This window comes from Desmodus rotundus, chromosome 1 (assembly GCF_022682495.2).
Source record: "Desmodus rotundus isolate HL8 chromosome 1, HLdesRot8A.1, whole genome shotgun sequence".
Taxonomy (NCBI): Eukaryota; Metazoa; Chordata; class Mammalia; order Chiroptera; family Phyllostomidae; genus Desmodus; species Desmodus rotundus.
In genome coordinates this window covers 6,694,020-6,706,466 of record NC_071387.1, presented here as the reverse complement: position 1 = coordinate 6,706,466, position 12,447 = coordinate 6,694,020, and the positions used below count along the sequence as shown (strand labels likewise).

At 54.1% G+C, this 12,447-nt stretch overlaps 1 protein-coding gene and 1 pseudogene across 13 annotated transcripts in view; one reads left to right on the top strand and one right to left on the bottom strand.

Annotated features, from left to right (window-relative positions):
- RALGPS1 (Ral GEF with PH domain and SH3 binding motif 1) overlaps nt 1-12,447 on the top strand; it is a 268,377-nt gene that overhangs the window by 222,579 nt on the left and 33,351 nt on the right. For all 13 annotated transcript variants that reach the window (XM_053920557.2, XM_053920551.2, XM_053920565.2 and 10 more), the window contains one exon: nt 4,774-4,841. In XM_053920557.2, the coding sequence (XP_053776532.1) occupies nt 4,774-4,841 (68 nt within the window). The remainder of the gene's footprint in view (nt 1-4,773; nt 4,842-12,447) is intronic.
- On the bottom strand, nt 806-2,512 carry LOC112306293 (protein LLP homolog pseudogene; annotated as a pseudogene).

Here is a 12,447-nt window from a genome sequence, read left to right as displayed (position 1 = left end):
TTTGTCTCCTGTTAGCTGTTGAGTTCGTTTTCACGTCTTCCAGCGTGAGGATCTGAGAGTTTGATCAGCTCCATTGCTCCTCATCTCAGTCACTGAAAACTATAGAGGACCGTGGTCACTAGAGACACCCTCAGGTCACCCACGATTCACTCACCAGGACCTTAGGAATGGCTGTGCACACAGCCCCGCACCTGCCAGCCCTACGCCAGCGGTCCTCAGCCCTGGCTGCAGACCGGTCACCTGGGAGGACTGCTAACTCTCCAGATGTCCAGGGTGGGGCCTAAAAATCTGTAGTTCTTCAAAGTTCCCTAGGTGGCTCTAATGATTGGTTATAACTTTGGGAACAAGACATAATATCCTTAATTGTTTTTGTATAATATTTTGTTAAAATCAAATATGAAAGTTCGACCTATTACGTAATAGTAACAATAGATGAAAGCCAGACAATATTATTAAAATTATGTTTGCCACAAATTGAGCTCATTTTACTTACAAAGCGCTTGCTGTGCTTAAAAATGGACCCTAGAGTGTGAAATTATTCCCACTTAGGTTCTGGGATAATATTTTCCATTCTTGTGCCAGTAGCACTATTAAAGAGACAGTAGTTTTTCATTAACACTAATATCCCTTAAGGAGAAAAATGTAAATACTTCTGACCATGAGATAATCCTTGGACAAGCCACAGGTGGTGAGTCACTGCTCCGTCCCTCCTGAAGGACTGTGAGCACCCCCAGCATTTCATGCTGGACAGCAGTCAGCCTGGACTTCACAAAGGCCCTTTGTTGTTGTCCACGTGGACAAACCCAGGGAGAAAGCCTGCATTCTTGGCCCCCGGGGCCCAGACCATTGAGGGAGTCCCTCCCAAGGCAATGGGTCCTTTCCCTGCCTCTGAGTGGCAGAGAGGTCGGGACCTGTGGTTCTGCTTGAGGAACCCACGCTCCACAGCCCAGCTAGAGACTTGCTACCCACCCCCCGAGGACACAGCTGCTTAGCTAATACCTTAATGACTGTGTTTCCAACACCCCACCCCCTCTGCTTGGGAGATGCTGTGCGGGGGGGCCCACCCAGGGCTATGTCCTTCTCAGCCTTTAATCTGGGGGTTTTTTTAGCTTAAGAAAAATTACCCAAATTCCCATTAGCATTAGGTGAACACAATTTTGGGCAGTTTTCTATGCAGAGAAATTACATATGTATACATAGAGGAGGGCGATGGATGGGTGGATGCAAGGTTAGAATCCATTAAAGTTGAGTCATGCTACACGTGCTATTTTTTTTTTCACTCATCAAAGAAAATATTTTATTCAAGTTTCCAAAACAAATTTAAGGAGTTATGTTGAGTTTGAACTGAAGAAAAAGGCCCAGTTAAAATATGGAAACAAAATTTTCATTTGGTAGAAGCTGAAATCAGTGTATACATTCTAATCAAAGATCTGTCCCATGTGCCACGTTTCACATTTTTAAAAATCTACCAGGCCAAGCCCTTAGCCGCCTTCACTGCTTTTGCTTTGCTTTTCCCCTTCCCTTTCTCTCGCTTTGCCTTCAGCCTTTTTCTCTGCCTCTGGTTCATCCATACGGGGTACTGTCCGTGCTGGTCTAGAAGACTCTTTTTATTTCTCTTAATATCAGTCTCCATTTTCATGTCATCTTTTTCATCTTTCCCCACACACTGGGTTTTCACCTCAGAATGTTTGGCCACCACCACGGTTGCTATCTCTTGAACATCTTTCATTAAAACATCAGTATCTACTTTAAGAATATTCTTTAGTCGGCTAAGTTCCTTTGGGGCATTCTTTTTTCTCTTTTCAGCACGCATCTTCCTTTTCCACTTACTCCATAAGCTTTTAGCCATTTTTTTATCCGAAAAGGGTCACCACTCAGCCCACACTCATGACGACCGGAAGCCTCACGTGCTATTTTTAATTAACAGTATTGACTTTAATTTTATTTTAATTTAACCAGAAAAAAGGAACTGAAATAAAACATAAGGAATTGCTACTCTTTTCATAGATATTTCCCCACCACAAAAGGTATTATTTCCTAAAAAGAGCCTTCTAAGATTAACCAAGAGGTCAGGAAAACATTAACAGGATCGAGGCCCTCAGTTCTGCCTTAACTTGATTTCCACTGTGAACTTGGGCTACGAAAGATGAGAACACTGGCACTCTCCCCCTTCTGTCACCCCCACTCCACCACCTTCCGGTTTTTTGTTAGTTATATTATTGTCCCTGAGTAGTCCAAGTTTATGACATACACATCGTGTTCAAGAATTGCAATTCCTACTGTTCAGCGTTGTTAAACGGACTCAGTTCTTACCACCTGTTGTTTCTCCAGAGCTCCTCCATTGCTGAAGTCTTTATTTTAAATCAGTCCCTCATCTAGATAATTTCAGTAGGTTTTCGCAAGTCGTGCATGGTCTGGTTTCTTCCATGAACACACCTGCTCCTGGCTTGCTGGGTGAGCCCCTTTGCATCTCTCCCCCAGGATGCACAGACCCTGCCCCATCGCCTTCTGGCCTTGTATAATGCTGTAGAGAAGCCTCAAGTTACTCAGATTTTTAACTCTTGCTAAGAGTCTTGTTCTGTCCTTCTGGTGGGTGAAGAATTCCTTGAAGTTCAAGAGCCCAAGAAGGGGCATGCCTACAGTGGGCGGTTTGTATCACATTTCCCTGGAACATGGGGCGCTCTCTCTTCATTTCAGAGGAATTCTTTTGGTGTATATATTTGGCTCCTTCTGTGCTGTTTCTTGGGTTTTTCTCTTCCAGGGATTCTAGGAATCCACATGTTGGATGCTCTGCCTTCCATATCTGTTAGCTTCTTTCTAATCTCTGTCTTTGTGATCACAGTCACCTGGATGGTCTCTTTTTACTTAGGTATTCATTCAGTCCTTGATTTGTTCCCCTCAGTCTCTGGTCCCCTTTTCATCTTACTCCTCTGTATCTCATTCTTCAGGTCTTGTTTCTATTCAGCCCATGTTCTGCATGAGTAGTTCCACTGCTCAAAACACCTGCCAGGATTTCCCTGTACTCTTGGGGCTGCGCCTTCTCTCTCCTTTTTCTGTGGGAAGGATACTGGTTGAGTGGCCACGCCCTTCCTTTTCTTCTTTCTCCCACTTGAGAGGCCCCATCTGGATATTCCACAGCCATGATGGAGGGAGGGACATCAGATCCTGCTCCCACGTGTGTGAGGTGGGTTGGTTCTCCTGCTGGGCAGTGAGGTCCATGGGTTCTTAGTCTTTCCCTCCTGGCCCTGGGAGAACGCAGGGCTCAGACTCCATGAGGAAGGGAGCAAGCAGTTTGTTTCAGGTATGGGGCTCTGTTTAAAGACCTGTGTCAGGGTTTCCTCCACCCTGTTGGAGGCTATATCCCATTCCAGAAAGGAATGTCTCAAGCATATAATTGCCCCCCGATGGGGGCTTCATTTCCATCAGAGTATCCACCATGCTTTCTACCCCCGCCCCCGCCCATCTCTCCCAGCACCTGGAGCCACTCAGAAGAGGGATAGGTAAGGGCCCCACTCAGCCCCGAGAGAAGTCTCAGAGGGCAGGACAGGAGCCATGCTGCGTTACAACTCCTGGTCGGACCTCACCATCCTCTTTTTTTTTTTCTTGGCTGCAAGTTTCTGAAGTTCATGGCTTTAGTTCAGATCCCTCCCCTTGTTGAGTAGCATCTGGTGAGTTTGTTTACGCCCAAGCTTTCATAATTGTTTGTTGGTTTTGCTGGGAGAGGGAGAGTCTGGCGTCTGGCTTCACTCTGTCATCTTCACCCAGAAGTTCTTAATTAATGCTTTTTAAAAAGATTTTTATTTATGTATTTATTTACTTATCTATTTATAGAGAAAGGGGGAGGGAGGGAGGAAGAGAGGAGAGAAATATCGATGTGAGGGAGAAACATCGATCAGTTGCCTCTTGCACACCTGCCGTCAGGCACCTGGCCCACAACCCAGGCATGTGCCCTGACTAGGGATTGAACTGGCGACCTTTTGGCTTGCAGCACGACACCCAGCCCACTGAGCCATACCAGTCAGGGTTTAATTAATGCCTTTTGAAAATAATAATAATGCTGAGGTGCCAATCCTCATAACGTGGCCGTTGCCACCTACATCTCTGGGGACAACTGAGAGGGAGTGTGTGTGACAATTAAAAACCCACCTGGCCAGTGTGGTTTGGTTGGAGCATTGTCCCATAAACCAAAAGGTTGCGGGTTCAATTCTCAGTCAGGGCATATGCCTAAGTTGTGGGTTTGGTCCTGAGTCAGGGTGCATATGGGAGGCAGCCGATCGATGTTTCTCTCCCTCTCTCTATCCCTCCCTTCCCCTCTCTCCAAAATCAATAAGCATGTCCCCAGGCGAGAATTTTAAAAAAATGGTTTGGGTTCAAACGCCCTGGGGTTTGATGCCCTGCTCCGCCACGCTGCCCTATGAGCTGGGAGAGCTCCATCGGCTTTGCTCCTCCGCTCCCTCCTTTATAAGACGGGATAATGTGCCTGCCTAGTTCACAGGGCTGCCTTGAGAATGAACACATTGGCGCCCAGCAGGTGATGGGCCATGATTACTCTTTTTGCTCTGTCATCCTTAACCACTATTTCTTGGCCATGGAGGTCCCCTGGGGACCGGGAAGGAAGTGGCTGTGATCTGGAGCAGACCTCAGAGTGTTCCTGGGCTTCATGACCATAAGTGTCCTTAACAGCGACCCAGCCTCCGACTACCAACGCGGTCATGCTCCGTTCCCTCCGACGCACCAGAGCCCGTCTGATCTTGTGAAAACCCTTGTTTTCAGACTGTCGCTCAGAATCGAGCCAGGAAGCAGCTCTCCAAGACTCGTCTCTTCCAAGGAAGACCTTGCAGGTATTGTAGCCTCACCACACCGAGTGGGGGCACACCCGCCAGTAGCCCACGTATGGGGGCCGGGGTTGGTCCTGACTATGGAGCCAAAGGGTGCAGTTCAGTTTGCAGGTTGGCAGGCTCAGCTGTCCCTGCTCACGGCCCTCCCACACCAGCCTTCCTAGGCTCCTGATCCCACGGGACTCCTAGGGGACACCTCTGGGCTGGCACTCCCTGGCAGAGCCTGGGACCTAAAAGCCCCAAGAAGGCAAGATCAGAACCCCAAGTTGGGAACACATACAGGGTAGGTAGAGAAAACCCAGGATCTTCTCCAGGTCACCCGGGCCCTTATCATCGGGCCCAGTGCCCTGGAGCTGACATGCCCCGGAGGGGTGCACAGGATGCCGGGGTGTTTGGTGCCACCGGCCACAGATGGCTCAGCCCCCTGGAGCATCAGTTCCGTTCACATATTTGGGACACACACACAGTGTCCCCTAGTAATTCAGGACCTGGCTTTGAAGGACCTAAGCTGTGCTGTTTGCTAGCTTTGTCATCTTACCTGTCTGGTCTTCAGTGGCCTCGGCCACACAATGGAGGTAATCCTAGCGATCACCTTGCATGGTGTCTGTGATGCCCAGGCAGGTTCATGCCTGTAAAGCACTCTGCCCACGTGGGCACATTGTGAAAGTTCTTCGTCATTATTGCTGTGATGGTCCCCTTTCATCTATATTCCAACCGGCTTCGTGACTGGGACTGAGCTCTGCTGCCACCCAGCGAGGGACCAGTCTGGGGTCAGCAGCCAATTGTGCTGCTTCCTCCTGGTGTGAGCCCGGGCCACACCAGTCTGGGTTCTAGGCCACTGCAGTGTTGGATGGCAACTCCACCCTTCCTGGCCTCGGTTTCCTTACCTGTAAAGTGAGGGTAGTGGAACCCCATCCAGGATCATTGGCAGGTCAGAGTGGAAATGAGACTTAGAAGGCACTCCGTGTCATCTGACATACAGTGAGTGTTCGGGGAGGGGGTGGCTGTTACAAGCTGCTGTCCGGCGATGTGCCCACCCCCCACCCAGCCTATTGGCCTGCTCAAGCCACTCACTCCACTGTCTGGAGCCCGGCCTGTGCAGCAGTCATGTCTGCTGCTGGGCACGGGACCATGGAGGCTGCAAGAGGCAGTTACAGCCGCTCATGAACACCAGCCAGCGAGGCCTCTGCCCTGACTTCCAGGGGTTTTTCCCATGCTCCTTTGCTTCTCCAGCCTCTCCCAGCTCCACTGTGCAGGCTGGACCCTGCTCCAGGCAGCCCTGGGGGCCCAACAGTGACTTAGCAGAGGGAGACACTGCTTGGTCCACAGAGCCTTGGGAGGGGCTGCTGTCCACACCTCAAGAGACAGAGTCCTGGCCTCAGCTGGATTGTCACAGGGTTCTATGAGCCCAGTATCGAGCCCACATGAGAGATGACCCACTAGCAAAGGCGACCAGAAGTAAGCCCCTGTTGCTACTCCTGTCTCTACCTCCTCAGCTCTGTCCCTGTTCTGGAAGCCCTTCCCCTTTCAGTCCGCAGTGTTCCTTCTGCGTGCTCAGTCACCTACCCCTGACCTGTGGGGGACATGGGCAGGGGTCCTTTCAGGGGTGTCAGAAATAGCAGCAGGATCCTACAGCAATTGTTTGGGGCCACAGAAGGAACAATAGGAAACACTAGCCATTCCAGATTATTTCTTCAGGAGATGGTGCCAGAGTTCTGGAGCAGAGAGTAGACTCAAATGTGGAAGTGTTCTGCCCTTCTGAGTCTCCCCCAAATGAGTGTGAATAAGCCCCTGCGGACTTACATGATAAACGTGTGTTAGCAGGAGTAGGCACATCTCTGGCTTCCCCGGGTGCCCAGAAGTCCCCGTGGCTACCCTTCCTTTCTACCCTCCCGACAGCACTGGAGGATTCTGTCCCAGGGCCCCTTCCTGCCCCAGCCCAGGTCAGCACCACCACCTCTTGCTGCTCAAGGGAGGGTTGTAGACCAGCAGCCTGGCTCAGAAAACTAACACTGCTAACTGGGGGCCTCAAGGACTGGGCCACTCACCAGACTCTGGGGCTGGAAAGGAGGGGCTGCATTTACCTAAGACCCCTGCCTAAGATGGAAACCAGTGCCTGGAGCCAGGCCCCACCCCTGGCCCAACCTCCTCAAGGTCAGCCCGACTCCCCTTCCACCCCATTCACCGTCACCTCCACCTGGCTCTATTGTTCTTGTGAAACCCCGTGCCCAGCAAGTTAAGGAACCTCCATCATCAGCAGGAATCCTGGCAGGGAACAGAATTGCCCCCAAAGGCCCACAGGAAGAGACGTAATGAAGATGAAATGGGAACAAGAACAAGGACTTCACATAGAGAGTGGCCTGGCTCCCAGCACCTCCAGGCTGAAGGCCCAGGGGTAGGAAAAGTGTTACCAAGTCCAGCGATTGCTGAGTCACAGAGAGGACTCGGGTGGGGGGTCAAACAGAACACTCGGCACCTGCCACGGCTCCATTCCCCCATCTGCAAGGGGCATGCTGACACCTCCCTCGCAGGTGGTCGTGGGAGTTCCCTGAGACCCCAGGTGTAAAACCCTGAGCACTGAGCCTGACACACACAACTCGTTCAGCAAGTGTAACCTCCGTTATTAGGATGGTGTTATTATTGTCAGTATTGTGGTTCTGATTAGCATCAAATCACCCTTCAGGTTTTAGCAAGATGTCGCTGCCTTGGGGAAGCATTTCCTCCCACCCTAGCCCTCCACCCATCCCAGACCAGGTCAGGCCCCCCGTTACACAAGTGGTTGGCACACAAAGGACCAAACTCATGGCCCCTGGCCCCTGTTTGTGTCGGAGCACAGCCACACCCATCTGTCAACTACTGTTTGTGGCCACTTCCACACTGCAGCGGCAGAGTTGAATGGTTGGGACAAAGACAACTGCCCCCCCGCCTGAGCCCTGCAAAGCCTGAAATACTCACTAGCTGGCCTTTCACAGAGTTCCCCCTCTTACAACTCTCTGTGCCTCTCCGTAGCACTTCCGTCCTGCGCATCAGACGGTTATCTGTGCTTGTTTGTCCCAGCTCTGCCCTCCCCCTCAGACCGAGGTCCCCAGGGTAGTAACCCCATCTCCTGCCCTCATCCCTTCAGCCCAGGCCTCTGAGCTCCTTGCTGGGCCCTGCAGGCACCTGGTTCTCGCAGGAGCTCCAGAGCCAGCGACTGCTGACTCCACACTCCCTCCCAGAGAAGTGCTGATGCCAGCAGTTTTCACGCCCTTGGAGCGAGCTGGCTCACAGGGGTGTTCCCCACCAATTCCCCAAACCCTGGATGCAGGATGTTAAGGCTTTCATTGATTACCAGAGACCTCGGCAGTGTCTGGAAAGCTTCAGACTCACTCAGTGGTCCTGGCTTCCCACCCGCAGCCTCAGATGACAGAGGCGGTGCCTCTGCAGCCCTGGGACAGCCAGGGGTCTGTGGAGGGCCAGGCCAGAGGGGCAGCTCCAAAGAGGCCTGCCCTGGTCTGGCAGTTAGACTGGGCTGCGTGGCAGGAGCCCGACCAGACCCTGAGACAGGAATGTGCCTCTTGCAGTCCGGGAATGGCAGGAACGTGGCCTCCCTCAGTTCCTCAGAAGGAGCTTAAGCTGCTGCTCTGGGTACTCTTCCCAGCAGCCAGGCACTCCCCACACCTGCCAAGGAGAGGCCCCAAGATGTGTTCATTCGTTCTTTCCTTCAAGACTTCCATGCCAAGGGCCTGCTGTGAACCAGGGACTCGCCGTGGGCCACATGCCCAGGAACAAGGCACAGACCTGCCCTCATGGAGCTGACACATTAGTGGGGGTGGCAGGTGGCAGAAGCCGTGAGGGGGCAAGGTGTAGCATGTCGAGGAGCTGAAAGGAGGCCGGTAGGAGCTCCCTGTCCCCTCTTTGCGGCTGCACCCCCTTCTCTAACCAGCTTGCTTGCCTGCCTGGGTCACGGGGACCACAGACTCTGGCGTTAGGAGCAGCCCTAGTCATGGGTCCCTCTGAGGCCTTGGTTAATTTCAGCATGGTCCCAGCAGAGGCTGTGCCCTGTCTCTGCAGTGGTCCCTGCGCCCACCCCACAGGGACCTGCCCCACTCTGCACCCCGGGGAGTGGCTCTGCCGGCAGCCCCGCACTGACAGGCAGACAGCCTGTGAGAAAGGAGATGCGGAACTTTCTCAGTGTCTGGTCCCTGGAGACAGGCCGGGAATGCCACGTTTTCAGTTTTCCCCGTATGTAACGTTTCGTTTATGTAGATGAAATGGTATTTTCCTGGAGAACAGACCCCCAGACAGGGCAAGTCAAGTTTGCGTGTGCCTTGGAACTGGTGAAGACAGTCCTAGATTTTGTTAGCGCCGCCTCCACGTGGCCGAAGCAACCGACAGGTTTTCTCTGAAGAGTCCTCGGCAGTAAAGCAAGTCCGTGGAAAAGCTCGGCCTGCGCCGTGGGTTTCTGTACTTGTCCCTTCAGGTCTGCTCTCCCACACGCCTTTCTGTCTTCCTTGTTTCGTCGCCTACTGAGTAAAAGCCCTCCCGGAGTCAGGCAGTCCGGGTTCAAAGCCAGGCTCTGGCACTCAGCTATGGGACCTCGGGCAATCGGCCGAATCCCTCTGAGCCTCAGTTTTCTTACTGGTGAAATGGGAATCAGAATAAATAATTCCTGTTGGCTTACTTCATGGGGCTGTGGCCATGCCAGAAAAGCCCTTAGCACGGCACCTGGTGCTCGCTCACCACGTCTGCGCTGATGCGCTGATGGAGGGGCATCATGAGGCAGGGGGCAGAGTCCAGCGCAAAACAATCATTTCATTGCACGCGTAGATTCTGTGAGTCAGGGAGCTGGACAGGACACAGCTGGGCACCTGTCTCTGCTCCACCGTATCGGGGGCCACAGCTGGAGAGACTGGAAGACGGAGAGGGATTAGAGGCCCTGGGGCTGGAATCACTGGACGTGCTTGGTACCAGCCGTGGAACCCGGGCCACCTCACCGCATGGCAGCCTCAGGGTCCCCAGACTCTTGTGGCATCGATTCCCCAGACAGGATGTCCCAAGGGCAGGGTGGAAGCTGCCTTGCGGCGTCTGTATGACCCCTTGGGAAGTCACAGAGACCTGCCCAGGTCCAGGGAGAGGGAGCATAGCCATGACCGTGCGTTAAGAGCAGTGTCAGAGAACCCATGCGCGCGTGCCACAGCCACCACACAGCAGGCTCGCAACAGGGAGCAGATGCTCAGATGACAGTAATGACAGCTGACATGTGCTGAGTACGCTCTCAGCACCGCCCATGTGTCCGCTCAGTGACCCTCGCCCCGGCCCTGTGACCTGGGGGGCTGGTCTCCTCATTCTCGGGGTGAGTGGCCTCATCTCATGCAGGGAGGAAGGGGCAGAGCCTCTGGCTGAGCCCAGAGGTCTGGACTGGTCACACCTGTACCAGCAGGGAAAGAAGCAGGGTGCAGACGAGGGCCCCAGCGCGCTCTAGGCTCAGTGCCCCTTGCATCCGCAGTGCCCTGTGCGCTCTGCCCCCGACGACAGCCTTGGCACACTGCTGACTTTCCTGCAGACACTGAGTCACACACGGTTCAAGCTCGCTCCTTAGAAGGCTGGTGCTGTGTAACAGTCAGAACTCCAAACTGGATTTGGCATAAGATAGCTTTCTCTTGCCCTAGCTGCTTGTGGTGGGAGAGCGGGAACGCTGGGCTCTTTTCCTTCCCTAAGCATTTCCTGCCTCTCTCAGCTTGCTGACCATGGGCAACTGGAGGGAAGGACACAGTCTTAGTGGTGGGTGCTGCTGTCTTTGGACACGGGTGACAGCCCCAGGTGGCCGTTGATAACACTAACGCTTCCTCTTACTTGGGCTTTTCAGAGAGCCCGGAGGTCTCCTGACCTGGACAGACGCAAAACCATTCTGGGCACCACCGCAGCCCCTTCCGTGGCCCGCAGCATCCAGCCCCTTGCTGCTTGGGCCCTCTCAGCTCCACGCCAGCGCTCCTCACTGGGCCACCTTGGTCCTTGGAAGGCCACGCCTTCCTTGTCCCCACAGATCTGCGAGTGCAGCTGAGCCCAGAGCGGCCACCACTGTCCTGTGGCCATGGCCATGCTGGCTTCTCAGGCCCAGGGTAAGACTCTGGTTGTCCCCTGGGTCTCCTGACTGCTGGGGACATATTTCAAGCCCCCCAAATGGTCTGTGGAGACCCTCCACACTATGACTGAGTAGAAGAGATGACCCTATACGCAAGGGGTGGGGACTCCCCTCCCACGTGCTCCTCTCTCCTCCCTTTTTTAGTTTCGGACTGGGTGAGGGGCCCCTAGGTGAAGGGCTGTAGGGCTGGGAAGCCAGTTTTCACCCATTCCCCCTGGAAGTACACATCTGCCTTGTCTGGAAGTGTCCCATCCTATAGCCTAGTACGTCAAGGTCAGGCCGAGGAGCCGAGACTCGAGCCTGGCTCTGCCCGACTCTGCTGCCCTGCTGCAGCCCAGCTCCTCCTGTGGCGCCAGTGCTGTCCCTGGCTTTCCTTGCTCCCTGTGGCCTGGGAATCTAGGCCCTCCGACTCCAAAGGGGACGTCTGGGCCTCACCACAGTTGAAGGGTGATCTTCACTCACAATAGAGACCCGTGAGAGCTGCATGTGTAAGAAACAAAGAATGTGTGTGAATGTAAAAGGGATCAGCTCCCAGGCTCGACCGTGAAACCTGGCCAGAGAAAGGTTTCAACACAAACAGGCTTTCTGTGCAGAGGGGCCCCCGTGTGTCCCAGCATGCTGCAGGGCTCTGGCAGACCCAGAGGAGGACCAGTCCCTGCCCTGGGAAACAGGGTCTGAGCAGGAGCAGGTAAAGGCACGCCCCCCTCAACCCCTGCCCCCCGCCACTTCAGGTTGGATGAAAGTATGCCCTGTGCATCACACGCCCGGGAGGGTGGTGCTTTCAAGAGCTCCACGTCACGGCAGTTATCACTCCCCTTCTCCAGTGAGGAGACTGGGCCGTGAGCTCCCAGCTCCGCCCTGGGCAGAGGCAAGACTGGAACACAAGTCTTGTGATTCCAAGTTGAGTTGTTTCCTCTCTGCCACAGCTGCCTCCCATTAATTTCCAATGCGTGAGACTTGGAAAGCACCCCGGAAGGCAGAAGTGGGGCTGCCAGAGTGCTTAAATCAGGCAGTGCTGACCCAGGGCAGGGCCGCTCGGGTGCTGCCGGAAACCTGTGGGAACGAGGCTCCCCATCCCAGGCCCGTGTCCTCCTCGGCAGAGCCACTGCCTCTGCAGCTGTGGGCCCCGTGCCTGGCCACTCGGCACACCCGCTGTGCTCCAGCTGCCCGCCCGGCCCTGTGCTGGGCGCTGGGATGCAGCTCCTGCCTCCCAGGGGTCTGGTGGGAGAGCCAGATAGTCAACAGGAAATCACACACAACCCTTAGTTACAGATAGGCAGGCGCTGCGACAGCAAGGTGCGAGCCATCCACGAGCAGAGGGCGGGAGGCCTGGACTCAGGAGGAGAGGTCACTGCCCTCCTTGTGAGAACTCAGACACTCTGTGAAGCACAGGCTTGGGCCCGTATCACAGTGACGGCCCTCACTGCTGTCTGACTGAACCCCTCAAGGCGGGGGATTGGCAGTTCTCTCCCTCCATCCTCTCTC